Source organism: Opisthocomus hoazin, chromosome 23 (assembly GCF_030867145.1).
Source record: "Opisthocomus hoazin isolate bOpiHoa1 chromosome 23, bOpiHoa1.hap1, whole genome shotgun sequence".
Taxonomy (NCBI): domain Eukaryota; kingdom Metazoa; phylum Chordata; class Aves; order Opisthocomiformes; family Opisthocomidae; genus Opisthocomus; species Opisthocomus hoazin.
In genome coordinates, this window is record NC_134436.1 from 6,365,303 (window position 1) to 6,380,518 (window position 15,216).

The following is a 15,216-nucleotide window of genomic DNA, read 5'->3' on the forward strand; positions in this document are numbered from 1 at the left end:
ACACGCCGTTTGAACACGGGCCCCAAGTCTCTGTAACTATCTGCTCGCTTTTTTTTGTACTGGTGGATACGTTTTATTCTTCTCAAACAGTGCTTTAACAACTGTATCTTCTTCTGTGCTTTTTTCAATTTCCAAAGACCTGGAAAATGTATACTTCTGAAATTAAAGTATCATCAGTAATTCATTAAGGCTTGCTCCATCACCTCTGATTTTATTACATGCAACGTTCTCAATTTTCTGGCTATACTTCAAGCCTAGAATGCTCATTTTTAGTCTTCTGCTTTGTTGCCCACATTGTCATTAACCGCCAGTGCTGAAAAGAAATATATAACATTTTGTAGAAAAATAGTAATTTTATTATTTCAAAAAGATGTCACATAAAATTTGTGCTGGCTTTCATCTCATTTCCAAACAAATATGACCTCAGAGTGAGCCTGGAGTTTTTAACTGATGAGATATTACTTACTGTTACGTGCAGAACTGAGAATCATTAACTGATACAAGTTTAGAAGGAATGCATATTTATTATGTTCTTTGGTTAAGTACTGTTTCTACACCGCTTCATAAAGATAAAATAACAGTATAATAAATTTCGATAAGAAAGGCTGAAAACGCCCTTCAAACTAGGGCTGATTTTCCACTGTTTTTGCTATTATAAATCCTTACATTTAGGCCAGAGAGATAAAAAGGCAGAAGATATCTTAAAAAAATAGTTTTCTCAAGGGTCGAAAATCTATCCAACAACAGAACAGGGTCCCCAAACTTTCCGAGTCGGTTTATTGCCAGTGCTGCGTTCCCAAGGCCACCGTCAACTCATCATATCCAAACTGCCGGGATCCGAGGCCCCTTCGCTGCGCAGAGCTTCGGCCATGTCTCTTCGGAAGACCGACATATTCTGAGTGAACCTGGCAAAAAGAGAACCCAGACGCTTGGTTAAAGGATGCGCGATGCTGACAGATGTATTTCAAGAATCGGTAAAACGAGTGTCTATAATGTCAATTAAATTGAAAGAGAAATAGAGGAAAGCTCCCAAACGAAATCACTGGGTGCCCTCAAAAACCAGCCCTATAAAATAACAATGAGCACACAAACGTGTATGGGGAGCATTATGAACTCTGCCTGCCAACAGTGTGAAACATTTAAAAAGTCATCTGGGAAACGAATGCAACAAGAAACCTTTCCTTCTCACGTGACTCCGAACATGTCCTTCCTCCCCAACCTCCAGCCAAGGGCTCTTGGGGACGCTGTCCAGATGGCCACCAAGGCCAGGCTCTCCCAGACCCACCTTCCTCCCTCCTGAGCGGTGTCAGAGTCCAGCCTGCCCCTCAGCGAAATGCCGCACTGTCACCCATCTGGCACAGAATGCAGTCACAGAAACATTCCCCACCAGTTCTCTACCGGCAGGTGCAGGACGTGGAGTCCGTCCGGTGGCATCACGCCTGAGACTGAACCACCACTCTGCCTCAGCTTGCGTGGCAGCACCAAGCTGATCTACCCCCATGGCCGGTCCTTGCGTGAAACGAAGAGTTCAACTGCTGTTTATCACAACTCGTCTATGTCTGTCAGAAACCCAAACAACCAAAATCCCCACAAAAATGATTTAGAATGTCAGAAACATAGACTGCGCCCTGCATTCAGGGTTTTTCAAATGTTCTTTTTTTTTTTGTTGCCTCAATGCTCTTCGCTTTGATCGTGTCGGACTTTGCTGGCAAACCATAGCCAGGCTAATAAAGCTTCCCAAAGAACGGCTCTTCTGGGCTCCCTCCTGCAAAGGACCGGTGGCCAGGTGGCCTGCCAAGCTGGTGGGATCTCAGCAAAGGTCTCGCTGCAGGACCCGGGGTAATAATCCTTCCTGCCTGCCTCCACCGTGCTTTACGGGTACGTGCAGCAGCAGTGTGGCAAACCGGGGCTTGCTGCATGTGGCAATACAGGATGCAATTATGAGGTCATTTTTTATTCTATTCATAATTTTTTACGTTTGTGCTTATTTCCTTACTAATGGAAATTGATTTCTGCCCAATTTTAAACAATCACAGTTAAAAGAAACTTCCTGTTCCACAGAATAAATCTGAGAAGGATTACAAATCAAGAGCTGAAAACAGAAAAGCCATCGTATTAACTCCTGCTGCTCGCTGGGGAAGCGATGGCTTGAAAGTCTTCCCAGGTGAGAGGGGCGGATGCTGCCGAGACAGACGAGCTGCTCGTTGGACCGAGTTAGCTCTGTCCCCCTCACACCTCACCCATCCCTCCCTGCCTGCCCCGCCACACCACTGTCCGAGTGCTCCGCAGCACTCTGAGACGACAATCCCCTCCAAATCCACGGATGTTTGAATCTAACGCTTCCCAAACCTGATCTCTGCCGGCAGCCCAAGCGATGGAAGCCTCTGTCCACGCCCGGAACAGGGAGAGCAGAGCGAGCAGAGCGCTGGACTCCCCGTGCTGCCCACCCACCACCCCTCCTGCCTGCCTGGAGGGGACAGGGAGCCGGCCCACCTTCCCCAGCCCCAGGCTGGACCCTCTGACCAGCCCCTTTCTGTCCGTTAGGTCTGCAGCTCTCAGAGAAAACGCACAGCAAAGTATAATGACGTTATCTTAAGGGCTTCTTGCCTTCAATAATTATAAATAGATACGAAACTCAGAAATGATCTAGTTAGAAGAACAAGTTTTACTCAGTTTTTACTTTTTTTTAAATCCTGAAGGACTGTTGAGTCAAAGAACCCCCCCTTGGCATTTACAGCTCTAAGGTCAGACGACGTGCCACAGGCTGCCACTGTCAGCTCCGTTTTTCTGTTTTAACGGGCGTTCTCTTCCTTCCCGCTGGCTCGCTGCCTTTTGCCCAGGTTTTCTGCTGATCCATCATACATCAGAAGTTTGACAGAAAGCCTGTCTGATTTATTAGTGCCTTGGATGTGATCTCTGCACTCCTCTGGGTCTGCTTCCAAATTCCCCTGTGTCTGGCTATCATCCACAGCCAGGCCACAAGGAACTTACACTTTTAATGCCAGAATTTAATAGGAGAATGAAACAAAACTGTGGAGACCATAATTAAAACTATTTAAGAATTAAACAAGTTGAACATAATTTTCATGCCAACAGAAGAAGCTGGATAAATCAGATCACCAAATGGTTTTAGCCATCAATTCTCTCCAAGCCCCTTTCCAGTTTGTTTCAACCTTTCCAGGAAGACCCACCGTCTGGACTTAGGTGGTGTCGCTGCACCTTCAAGGTTTGCTTTGGTTGAATAATGCACACAGAATGAAAAATGCACCTAGTTAGTAACAAAAAGTTTGTCTGAACATGAAACACAGACAGACTCGCCGTTTCTTTGGTGGAGGCTTCCATTCTATTTTTCAAATGAAGGCAAGACTGTGTGAATTTTTGATTTATGTAAAATAAAAAAAAAAAAATCCTTGCCTCGTTTGTCTACACTGTGTCAGTGGCCCCACCGGACCCCTTCTCGTTCTGGCAGTTCACCAGCAGTTGCTTAACCCCAACAAAGAGTACAGCACTTCTGGATGCTGAAAAGCAAGTGTTTTATCAGAGGGGCTTAGGGTTGGAAAACAGAATCTCTGAAGCTCACCTCCTGAAATGGCGTAGTTTTCCCCAAGAGAAAAAGCAGCAGCTGCAGCCTGGCAAGCCTTGACTTTGGGATTAAATTAGGAAATACATTTCTGACCAGGAAAATACATAATTATCAGATGTTCAGGCTCTAACTGGTAAGTCTAGGGATGAACTCTTTGACAGGGTATTACCTTCCTTTCAAAAGGAACTGCAGTTCAAGGATACCTGGAATACTTCCTATGTTCCATTTTTTTTCCAGTTAAAGTTTCCATTTGTCATTTATTCTTTCAGCTTACTTATGTGTTGCGGACTTACCTGTCTCTGTTCTTCACCAAAAGGTTTTGCTCAACTCTTTCCATGAGGTTCCTGAAGCACTGATCAAGGACTTCACGTTTGTTTTCAGGCTGGCTGGTTATTAAGGTCGCCCTTAGTTCACTGAAGTACTATGACAGAAAAGCGGAGAACGTTAAAAACAAGGTTTGGAAATTTAAATCCAGAGTTACTCATCTGAATCTGGAACACTCTTGAGCAGCTGCTTCACCCCTTGCCCTCCGGGAGAGGAGTTTGGCAAACAGCACGCAGAGGTCTAGCTGCACCGGGCTTCAGAGGCTGCGTCCCTGCAGCGCACCAGCTTCAGCCGTCCAGCACGACTGCAGTGCAGTGCTAACCACTGGTGGGCCTCTCACCAGCGGGTGCTGGCCGCCTAACCAGTTCCAACACAGCCAGCCACCTAGGAGAGGCAGCAGAAATAGCCCCGATGACTTCTCAAGTCCTCAGAACGGTGCAAATTTGCACACTTTGTTGTGGGCTCTGATCACTTCAGTGCTGTGACGAGACAAGACTCACCTTCATTTTTTTAGAAGCTAAGTAATCTGTATGATTTTCTATATTACTATTCCCATTATATTCTGGCAGATCTATAGACTAGTTAAAATAGAACTTTTTATCACCTTAGGAAAATTTTGGTTTAGTCTAGAAATACGGAGCAGGAGGGGTTCTCTAGTGTTATCCACTACCCTACTACTACAGCCAAGCAAGTCACATAATGTTTAGTCTTTATTATATCGGCTGTGTCAGTCAAAGTCTTATGGCCTTGGGCGTAAGCACATCCATGGCAGAAGGACTAATACAGCCAATTATTCAGAGGAGAACGAACCATCCTGACAAACCTGCGCCCAAGTACCTGGCAAAGCTTCTGAGCAGTCTGATATTGCAGTCAAGAGGAATATTGACAGTATTCCCCAAACTTCAGGTGTATAACAAGATAACTTGTTAAAGGTAGGCTGAAAATCAGATTTCAGTATGCAAAATTGCGTAGACTTTTGAAGTTACTGTAACTTGTAGGGTGTCATACAGAGTGTCAGAAAGCACAAAAGTCTGGGAGTTGTTTGCCAGACTTTTTTTTAAAACCTTTCATGCTTTTAAACCTGTTTAAACCTTAAACAAATCTCAAATTAAACACACATCTTTTCCATAAAAATCACAGCTCTTCTGTACACACGAAGAACATATGGGATAACAAAAGAAAATGTACTAAAACCATCACACTAACGCTAAGCCCTGACAACTCCACAGGATTCTAGGAAGTGTCTGCTTTAATGTCTGCTGGGCATATTATGCTTGCCCTCAACCCAGTTCCTCTCAAACCAGAAACATCCTGCGTGACGCATCTCTGCTGACCACTGCAGCAGTACTGGAAGCGAAGGCAGCAGCTGATCAAACAGCTGGGTCTCGAACTACTTAGGACCTCAAAACTGAAAATCACCTGGGAGCTGGTGGAAAAGATGAAATACCTGCCCGCAACAAAGACATTCCCAGAAGCCCTGTCTCAAGGTGACAAATGCAGAATTCAACGCAGAGGCGGCCACAACCCCAACATCTTGTCCAGCGTCCACAAGTTGTTTTTAGACATGAGGCATTCCAAGAACAGCTTCAGTTGTTTCCATAACGGAAAGCATTAACAGCATGCTCAAGTAACAGCAAGGAATAACATCTCTGCCGACCGTTGATGAGTACGGCATCCCACGGCATCTCCGTTTCAACACTACGGAGCTGTTCTGAGCCCTGGGGTTTCCAGGGCTTCTCTGCAATAACATCACTTTTGCCTCTACACTCGAATGCCTGTGTTCTTTGGTTGAAGGACAACAGCAAAAAAGAGACAAGGCTGCTACATTATCAGGATACAGAGGGCTTTTTCTGCCAGCCTCTTGCCCCTAGGATTTAAATTAATCTTGCCGCTGCACTTCCGTATGGGAACAGCGTCAGGAGCCACCTGCAACCACCCCATTTCATACTAAGCTGATGCCGTCTCAGAAGATTTAGCATTGCTTTAGGGTGGACTCTGAGTATGATTCCTGTTTTGCCATAACTACCCCTGTTGGTGCAAGCATGTATAAATCCCAATTTTGCCGAGTCCCAAAGTAAACCTGATGCTTTCCCTTTGAGATGAATTATAGGCAAAGAAGATCTCATTAAAACAAAAGAAGAAGAGAACAAGCTGTAAAACATGGTAAATGTGTGCTTGCTATCTCAGGAACCGCAGAGACAGAGACCCTACCTGAAGGAACCCATTTCCAATAAACAAACCAGCAGTGCGCTGAAATGAGCCAAGAAAAGGTGACTTTTACAGCCATATATAAGTACGTGTCCCACTTTTCTGAACATGAAATAAATTACCTTCATGCAAAAGGGGCAATACAAATATTGTAAATCCTATTTCCTGTTCTCCATCCTTCCAAAAGAAATGTAAGGCTTGTTCGTAAGTAAAGGTGCTTGTACATATCCATGTCTACTAAGCAAAACACATAATCACTAGAACTAGTCTAATTTCAGTAAAAAGAATATTCTGCCACTCACAAATTTATTCCTTATGATTTACAGCTCCACGGTTTTATCTTCAAGTGAAATATTTAATTTCTTCTTATACTGAAGCATCAAAACCACATAATTAATATGTAGTCAGGCTAATACTTAAATGCTATAAATCAGAAGCATTATATAAACAAAAGTGTCGTCTTGAACAAGATTGGGAATGCACAAAACTACTTATTTCCCACTTTTATAATGATGCAGTGACTCAGAGCAGATAGAAAATGATTAGTTTTCCTTCCAAAGTAGGAAATATTGCTTCCATCTGTAAAGTATAATATTGTGATGTCATAAAGTTTTCCTAAACACTGAATTTGCCCTTATTCCCTCTCAATCATTTTAAAAGAACTGCTCTCTCTTATAGAGCTTGGATTTAAATCACAATAACACACCAAGAAGATGAATGACAGTGCTATTGGATATGGCTAAAATTGGATCCTTCAGCACAGGTGAATGATGAGACAGCGCTTCTCTTCTTGATATATTTTCTTCTTCTATTAGTTTCCTTCCATAGCTGGGATTTCAGTTTGAATTTTAATGTATGCAGTTGCCGCTAATCTTAGTGTCTTATTTTTTTCTAGCACCCTCTTATTGTATAGACAATTCATTCTCCAAAGCAGTAATACACTGAGGCTTGTGACTGCCCAAGAGATAAAGCAATTCAGAATAAAGTTAGAGCTGGCTCTGAAGTATGACGAATACAACAGGTCAATATCTTCAGAAACAATGCCTTGCCATACAAAAAATGCACACATTTAGATCAACTCGCATTCATTTACCCAGATGGTTTCCATTTCAGACAATATTGTCTCTATTAAGTCACCAGGGAAACACGATGGGTATATCCAAATTCATAGTTTCAGATTTTATTGAAAGGGCAAATTGCAGAGTATTTCCTGGTTTACAGAATTTGCCACAGATGCACACAATCCAAACTGCAATCAATGCGAGTAACTTAACCGTAAGCGCTCAGATAATACCCCCCAAAGCCAGTTGTTCCTGTGAAACCTTTCAGAAAAAGAAATTGGTTAACTGTTCTTCTAGGAAGCAATTTTTCTGATGTGATTTCCACAGTGTTCTTGTTTCATATTTCTATCTAAAAGCCAGACGAGCTCGCATAACTTCTATTCTTGCTTAATTCTGGAAAAGTGAAGACATAGAATTTAATCAAAAAACGGTTAACGACACCCTTGCTCAACCTAAGGTTGGGTGTACAAGCTGGGGAAAGGTTTGAGAGGATTTTTCATCACAACGAAGCCACTCAGCCTCTGTGAACTACTCTGTAAAATACTCACACAGCACATGAGCTGAACCCTACTCTCCACTCCTAGCGTGGACATAATGGAGCGACGTCCCAAGGAAAGAGATGGGGGATTTGAAGGGCAACAGGCAGCTCTGTTCTACATGAAATAATTATTTCAACTATTTGCGCACGTGAAGCGTGGATATGGTGGCATTTCTTAAATACTCACTTTCTCATTGAGAAGTATAAGTCCAAGCAGCGGTCTTGACACAGACCACTGGTTTCTGCAGTCTTCAAAAATGATGGTGTTCATCAGGATTGACATCATCTGAAAGAAAATTCAGACAGTTTACATGAATATGGATACTGTTGTTACATTGTGTGATGTGGCGAGAAGCAAAAATTAACAAAACCTTTACTGACCATGCTGAAATAACCGAGATTTCATATATGACCACGGTATTACAAAAGTCATTCTTCCAAACAAATATTTCCATAACCAAAACTCCCAGGTGAAGAAAGTTAAAGAAAACGAAATGTCAAAGCTCGGCTCTGAAGAAAAAGTTGAAGTTAAAACAAGTATGAATTGAGATTTAGAGCTGTGCTAATTTAAGGTACGGGCTTTGACTTTACTACAGGGACTTGCCCTGTTGTCACACTACTTCTAGGAGAGCAATACATGTGTGGCCAGTAATCTATATTAGTTTCAGATTAATCCCTAGCTGCTCTGCAAGATTCTGGTTTTCTCACATCCACCTTTCCTCGTGCATGAGACTGCAAGGCATTTGAAGGGAGCACTCCCTGTTTTGATGAAGGCAATACTGATTACAGCAAGAAGCCTACAAATCTACACCATTTCCACTGCAGTTACAAATCCAGCCGCTGAGTTTAGCCATTGGACTTTGCTTCTGTGACTTACTTTATGGAGCTCTACAGCAGGGACAAAGCCACTTCATCAACTTTACAAAGCACTGAGATCTATCAACTCATACAATTAAGTTCTATTGGCACCCAAACAGAAGCTACATAATTCACTTTGCTCGTTGGCTGGCACGTCACCAGAGCCTTCAGCTAATGCCACACGGAGCGCTCTGCCTCTGAGGCCTCTTCTGGTCTTGCTGTGCTTCTGTGTCTCTGGTGTGTCTAGCTAGGGAGGGTAGGACTTATTTTAGGGACCGGCACAATTTTTGTAAAAAGAAATTACAAAATAACTATAGAATCCACTTAAAGATAAAATGCTCTAAGATATCCTTGAGATACGTTAGTCCAAAATGCCAAAGGCCACAACATACACGAACCTAAAAACATTACTCAGAGATTAAACAGGGTGAAAATTTGTAAAATGTCACCAGTAAGTAGTTTGACTCACATTTATAAAATATCTACACCCTAAAACCAAACATAGAGGAAGTAGAAAATCATTAAATCCTTTCTTCTAGGCCAATGAGCAGCTATGAGCAGGGTCTCCAGAGAGCTGCCACTCTGCAAACTAGCCTGTAATAACTGACCAAGGCGAAGTCAAACAGCGTGTTTCACTAAATGAAAAAGATGAATCCTCGCACTACAAATCACCTGGAACAGAGATATCCACAAATCATTCGAGCTCTCAGGTTAGGAACACACGGTCTGGCGTGGGAAAGGCCAATTCTTCACCTGACTTGACAGTTTATGTATCAGGCAAACTATTTTCCATTACTCGCAGGACAAAACCAGTTCTATAAGGCTTTGGAACCAATGTAAACAATCCAAACCCTCTGCACAAGTACTGACAGGGGATTGTATTCCAAACATGAACAGTAATTTACAACTTCTTAGAATTCATTCATTTCCAGGTTTTCTTCTCCGTAGCTTGCAACAAAGCCGGCTGTTAGGACATTTTTTTTAAGTAATTAAACAAACTCACTCAAGCTGTGATTTAGTCAGAGCACCACGACTGACATACGCGTGTTTCCTGGAAAAAGTGCTGTGCACGTAGAGAGGCTTTCAACGTGATGCTCAATCTAAAGAGGGCACGCGCAGAGACAAGTTCACACCTGACCCAGAGGAGAAGTGCCATCTCTTCAAGCTCCAGCTTTATCAAACAACTCCTGAGCATGTCCTTAAAGTCTCTACCCCAGAATTGCTATTAAATTGCCAATGAACTAAAAAGCACATATTTTAGGAAAGTTTTGGGCCTAAATATGGAAGAAGACCAAAACGTCCACAATTCACCTGGGAAGCTCTTATTTGTCTCTGCGCAGCAGCAGTACAGACAGTGCTGAAATAAACAGGGAATATGATGAGCATTACAACTCATAAAAACAAAGCCATCTAAAGCAATCCAAAGCAGTAACGATTAATTGTGTGCTTTGATATTGGCCAACCAGGACAGGCAACGGTGAAAGCCTCCCTCGCGCTCCCAAGCTTTTCCTCTGGCAAGATCCTACTGTCAACCATTTTTAATTCCACTTCTGACTGTAAGAATTAATGAAAGAGAACCCTTTTAGAAATCATTGGACGGGCAGGGAACAACACTGTGTTCAAGAGTCAGCTAGGTCTCGTACCTGGACATGTGCGTGTCTGGTTTCTTCACGGCTCAACCCATTCCTTTCAGTTCCACGAGACAGCTGCAGAACCGCCAAGCTCTAATGCTTTCCCACACAGTTGCCTCTGTTCAAAGGAACTGCTGGGACTAGTGGTACCACCGCACTGATACGACCAAGGCCAACACCTGCCCCGGGCTCTCTGCAACAGTGATTAATGCCTCTCGTGAAGTTACGTAAGGTTACTACTCGCAGAGGTGCACAATTTGGAATCCTATTCTGCTGTCTTTGCAGACGTCTTAGACATCCCGTTTCTTGCAAAGATTAAAAGAAGTAGTAATCAAGGTGTTCGGCTCAGCATTAAGAGTTGCGTGCATAAAACTGGGGAAAACCCATCTATCACATCAAGATCTCTGCTGGAGGTTGTCAGGAGTGCATTATGGCACAGGCAGAAGACAATCAGCAATCATTGAGTCTCATTCCACCAAGATGAATGGCACCAAAATCCCTGGTAAGAGCCTGAAACTTCCCTTTTCCTGTTTTCCACGTTTCTCCCTCACAACTATTGCTGCTGCTTTGTTTCACTCCGTAGCTTTGGTTTCCTGTGCGACTTCTGCAGGAGGCTACCGCGAGCTGTTCGCATGCCAGCTCCTTCTTTGTCTTACAGTGCTGCCGACACAACCCGAGAGCGGTCGCACCCGCAAACGAGCGCTGGGAGACCACTCCTGCTGGAAAGAACTTCGTTCTGAGGGAGCCAGCCTGCACGGGTCCATCTGCAAGGCAACCGAGCTGGCCTAGACAAGGCTCCTGCTACTTTACAATGAAGCTTTGCCTCAGCAAACAGCACATTTACTGGTGATGTACCAGACTTTAACTCCTTCTTGGGCAGAGGTATCAGGCGTTCATTTAATTTCATTAATTCTCCCTCTCCCGCCTCTCTACTATTTTCACGTAATATAGAACAGCTTCTTCCCACCTTGACAAGTGACATCTGCAGCCTCCTCCTTCAGACCTCATGTGATCAGTGATTTGGCTCTGCTGTAATCAGGAGAAACAGGTCGACCCAGCCAGGAAATAATTTCTAGACACTTTACACACAGCTCCGTATATATACAAACCCATTTTTATTGCTCCCTTGAGTTGCTCAGGTCATGAAGGAACTGAAACTCTTTAAGCTTCTGAGGGAGGCTCTGAAATAACGTGCCTTCTTCGTATATCATTTGCTGACACACATTTACACGCACTTGTATACATGATGGCAACTGGTACAGTAATGTCGTGGTTTAATCCGGCAGCCGGCAACTAAGCACTAGAGAGCCACTTGCTCACCTCTCTCCCCACAGTGGGATGGGGAGGAGAAAAGGAGAAACGGAGAAACTCGTGGGCTGAGATAAAGACGGTTTAACACAACAACAAAGTAAATACTAACACTACTACTATTAATGATAATAATGAATATGCAAAACAAACTATATACAATTTTTCTCACCACCCGATGACTGATTCTCAGCCAGTCCCTGAGCAGCAATCACAGAACCCGGAAAATCATGGATTTTGCAAAACTCCTGGAACAGATGGAACTCCTGGAAAAGTTCGAACTCTCAGGCAAGAGAGGATGTGAACCCATGGAAACGAGAGAGGAGGATTCCTGCCCCTGGGCCAACCCTCCTTATAAAGTGAGTGTGGTGTCTGTGGTATGGAATATTTCCATGGGCTAGCTTGGCTAGCTGTCTGGCTGTTCTCCCTCCCAGCTCCTGCACACCTGCTCAGTAGCTGAATAAGAGAAATTGGAAAAAAGTCCCTGATTTCATAGCAACAGCTAAGAATATCAGCATTACCAACGTTCTTCTTGTACTAAATCCAAAACACAGCAGCTACTGGGAAGAAAATGAACTCTATTCCAGCCAAAACCAGGACAAGAAACGATAACCGCAACTTTCTGAAGATGAGATCTTGCTCAGTAACACCTACAAACGAAGGGATGGCTGCAGTTATGCGGCCAGCACCGGTGCCCCAGAGCAACCCTGCCCACTCCCAGGCCATCAGCTGGACCCAGGCACACGAGCAAGCGTTCAGCTGCCAACAGCAGCAGCACTGTCCGCATTTTTACTTCACTTCTTTCGAGAACTGCAGAGCGCTTCCCAGATGTTAGTTAGCTTCAAAGCACGCCGCTGAGATACATCAGCATTACCGTCACATTTTCCAGAGGGGCTGACTGAGGAACCAAGTCTGTACGGAAAGCCGTTGTGATACAGACCTGGGGCATCTCCTCAGCTTCCTCTGCTCCTTCCAGCCATCGCCAAGCCCTGGCCGTGCTGTTGCTAGAGACCTGCTGTCCCTCTTACCGGGCAGCAGAAGCAGCTGGTGGGGTTCAGGTGGACGTGCCTGTACAGCGTGCAGGTGTCAGAGGGAAACCCATGCTATGGTACACCCTCCTTGCTCCCCTTTGCCAGAAGTCTCATCATCTAATTGGAGACCACAAAGCCACTCAATGGCAAAACAAAGCACAGAGCACAGAAGCAGAACTGATCAAACGTACGGAATTTTTGATTTCTAGGTGGAAAATACCACACTGGTAGAAAGTGAAACGCTTTGCTTCAGGAAAATGACTTCCCAGATGCTGGCACAGACCCCTAGAGCGGAGCGGCACTCCCGCAGCCGGGGCAGCTGCCGGAGGCGTGGGGCAGGCTCCAGCCCTCCCGCTGACTCAGGCAGAAAACAAGGTCTCAAGGTGGGGAGAGACACTAAAAAGGAAGGGGGCAGGGGAACAGATAATCTATGTCCTACTTAGTTCAAAACAGCAACCTTGCTGCTCTTCTCATCTTGAACACATCACTTTATCTGGTTCAATAAATGTTTCTCCTGACACATTTGTTCTCTACAAAAGGAACTATTGACAGAACAGGCAAGAACAAAGAACTGTTCTTCCAATAAATTAATTTTTCAGAGCTTCTCCTCCTTCAAAGCCTCTTTCTTTCCTGGGTGGAGGAGGAAGATGCTGGTCCAGATAACCCTCATTATGAAAACTAATTCTAAAGGAAGTTGGAAAAGAAGCTTCCTTTCCATTAAAAAGACTTTTTTTGCTGCTCCATGTTATCAATAAAGAGCACTTGCATCATTGCAGGTCCCATAACTCGTTTCTCTCTCCAATATGTTGGGATGAGTATTTTATTCTGCTGCAGCTAATCATATTTTACCATAAAGAATGTTATATTAATACCAAGGAGAGCAGTATGTATTCCGTTATAAAGGATTTAGAACAGTCAAGAACACGCACAGCTTTTAACCAAAGACTTTGCTGGTAATAACACTCCTTTTTTCCATTCAGATCTGAAAAAGATTCAGATTTTTTCATTGTTTAGCATATGAAGTTTGGTGGGTTTTTATAGCTCTAGCTTCAGACCATCCGCTCTTAATTTAGGAGCTGTGATTACTAATTTAAATGTTCTTTGGAGTTCTCAGTTCTTTCATCATCAAGTCTTCCTCTATCAATAGATGGATCATCATTTACTAGTAATACTAGGAAGATTTAAATGCTCCAAGATTATTAAATACCTTAAATTTTAATCTGTTGTTTTAAAATATTTATTTTACCAGAAAGCCTAACTTTCACATTGGTATTTTGCACGTTCAGAGCTAAAATTTCCAGATGAAATAAGACAACTAAAGCCTTTATTTATTATGGAAGTGAGAACCAGTCCATTATTCCTGAACTAAAAATATCTAGCTGCCAGAAACAGCAAATCAGTTGAGATTTGCAATATATGAGAGTTTCAGAATCAGGCCTCTGGTCGCCCTGCCTCACGGAATCACATTAGGCCAACACAGAGCTCTGAACAAGCTGTTGGGGAGCAGCAGAAGCGCGGCAGGCTGGCGCTGCGGCCGACGTGGGCAGCCTCCACCTCCGGCACCGAACAACAGGCCGCGTCCCACCGCAGCAGCTTTCCTTCTGGACACCCTCGCAGCTCTCTCCCGTCCTGCTGCTAATTTTTGTTGCATGTAGAGGAGGCGTTGTGGAAGGAGGGCGGGCGGGAGAGAGAGAAGAGGGCATCAGTCAGAAGACACAGGCAGCCCATGAAACCGGGCTAAGGCAACCACAGAGCTCTTTCCAACGGCCGCTCTCCAAGCCACCCTCAGACCAAGCTTTTCCTTCAGCCTGTATAGCCTAGATTGCTCCAGATTTCTGTCCACAGCATACAGCATTTCACCCTATTTATACCTACTTCCACTATATATATTTAAATAAACATTAATAACTAAAATGTCATGACTCAGCTGCTGAAGCTTAAAACAGTGAGGGACTCAATCTTGTATCTCCATTTGGAACAGCTCAATTGGGTCTGGCCTTTTTGCTTCCTTTTATGAAAAATTAAGATATAAATGGCTGAAAAAAATCCAGTCTTGGTGTCAGGACAAGGCACCTGGGGACGCACTGAACACCGTCAACTAGTATATGCCTGCAGCTGATGGACTGAGATATGATTTAAGTGTAACTTTCACAGGGTATTCCTATCAGTCGTATGCTATGTCCTGCTGGGAGAGTCCTTTCTCCCAGTGTTCAGAAGGAATGGAAAAGGGATGGATACAGATCTGAATAAGAAACAGTTCCAGGGAGCGTGGAGCTTGGTAATGCCCTGGATATGTCTTTAGAACTGGACAAACGGCTGAGCATGGGAGATTTACTTGAAGTAGGTCCCAATCAGAGCCAGCAGATATAATCGTAAGGTAAGATTGCACTAACTTCTGTCAAACCTGACTTTGTATCTGAAAGAGAAACATGAGTGCACACTCAAAAAGACACATTTAGGATGACAGCTTCATGCTAACAACAGGCACCTGCAACACGCCCATTAAATTTACTACCCCAGATCCACTGTAGCTTTCTATATTTTTCCCACTGTTAAAATAAACTGTTGTACATTAATAGCACAACAACATAGACACCAGTAGTCCAAAGTGGACTTCCCAAAGCTAAGGCTTACTTTCATCATTCCCCACCCAGAGCCAGCAGTGAGCTGCCTT

General features: G+C 43.8%; 1 protein-coding gene across 3 annotated transcripts in view; it reads right to left on the minus strand.

The window, feature by feature from the left end:
- Positions 1-333: 333 nt before the first annotated feature.
- RANBP17 (RAN binding protein 17) overlaps positions 334-15,216 on the minus strand; it is a 161,164-nt gene continuing 146,281 nt past the window's right edge. For all 3 annotated transcript variants that reach the window (XM_075441995.1, XM_075441994.1, XM_075441996.1), the window contains 3 exons: positions 7,902-8,000; positions 3,877-4,004; positions 334-905 (listed from right to left, as the gene is read on the minus strand). In XM_075441995.1, the coding sequence (XP_075298110.1) occupies positions 809-905; positions 3,877-4,004; positions 7,902-8,000 (324 nt within the window). In that variant the 3' untranslated portion in view covers positions 334-808. The remainder of the gene's footprint in view (positions 906-3,876; positions 4,005-7,901; positions 8,001-15,216) is intronic.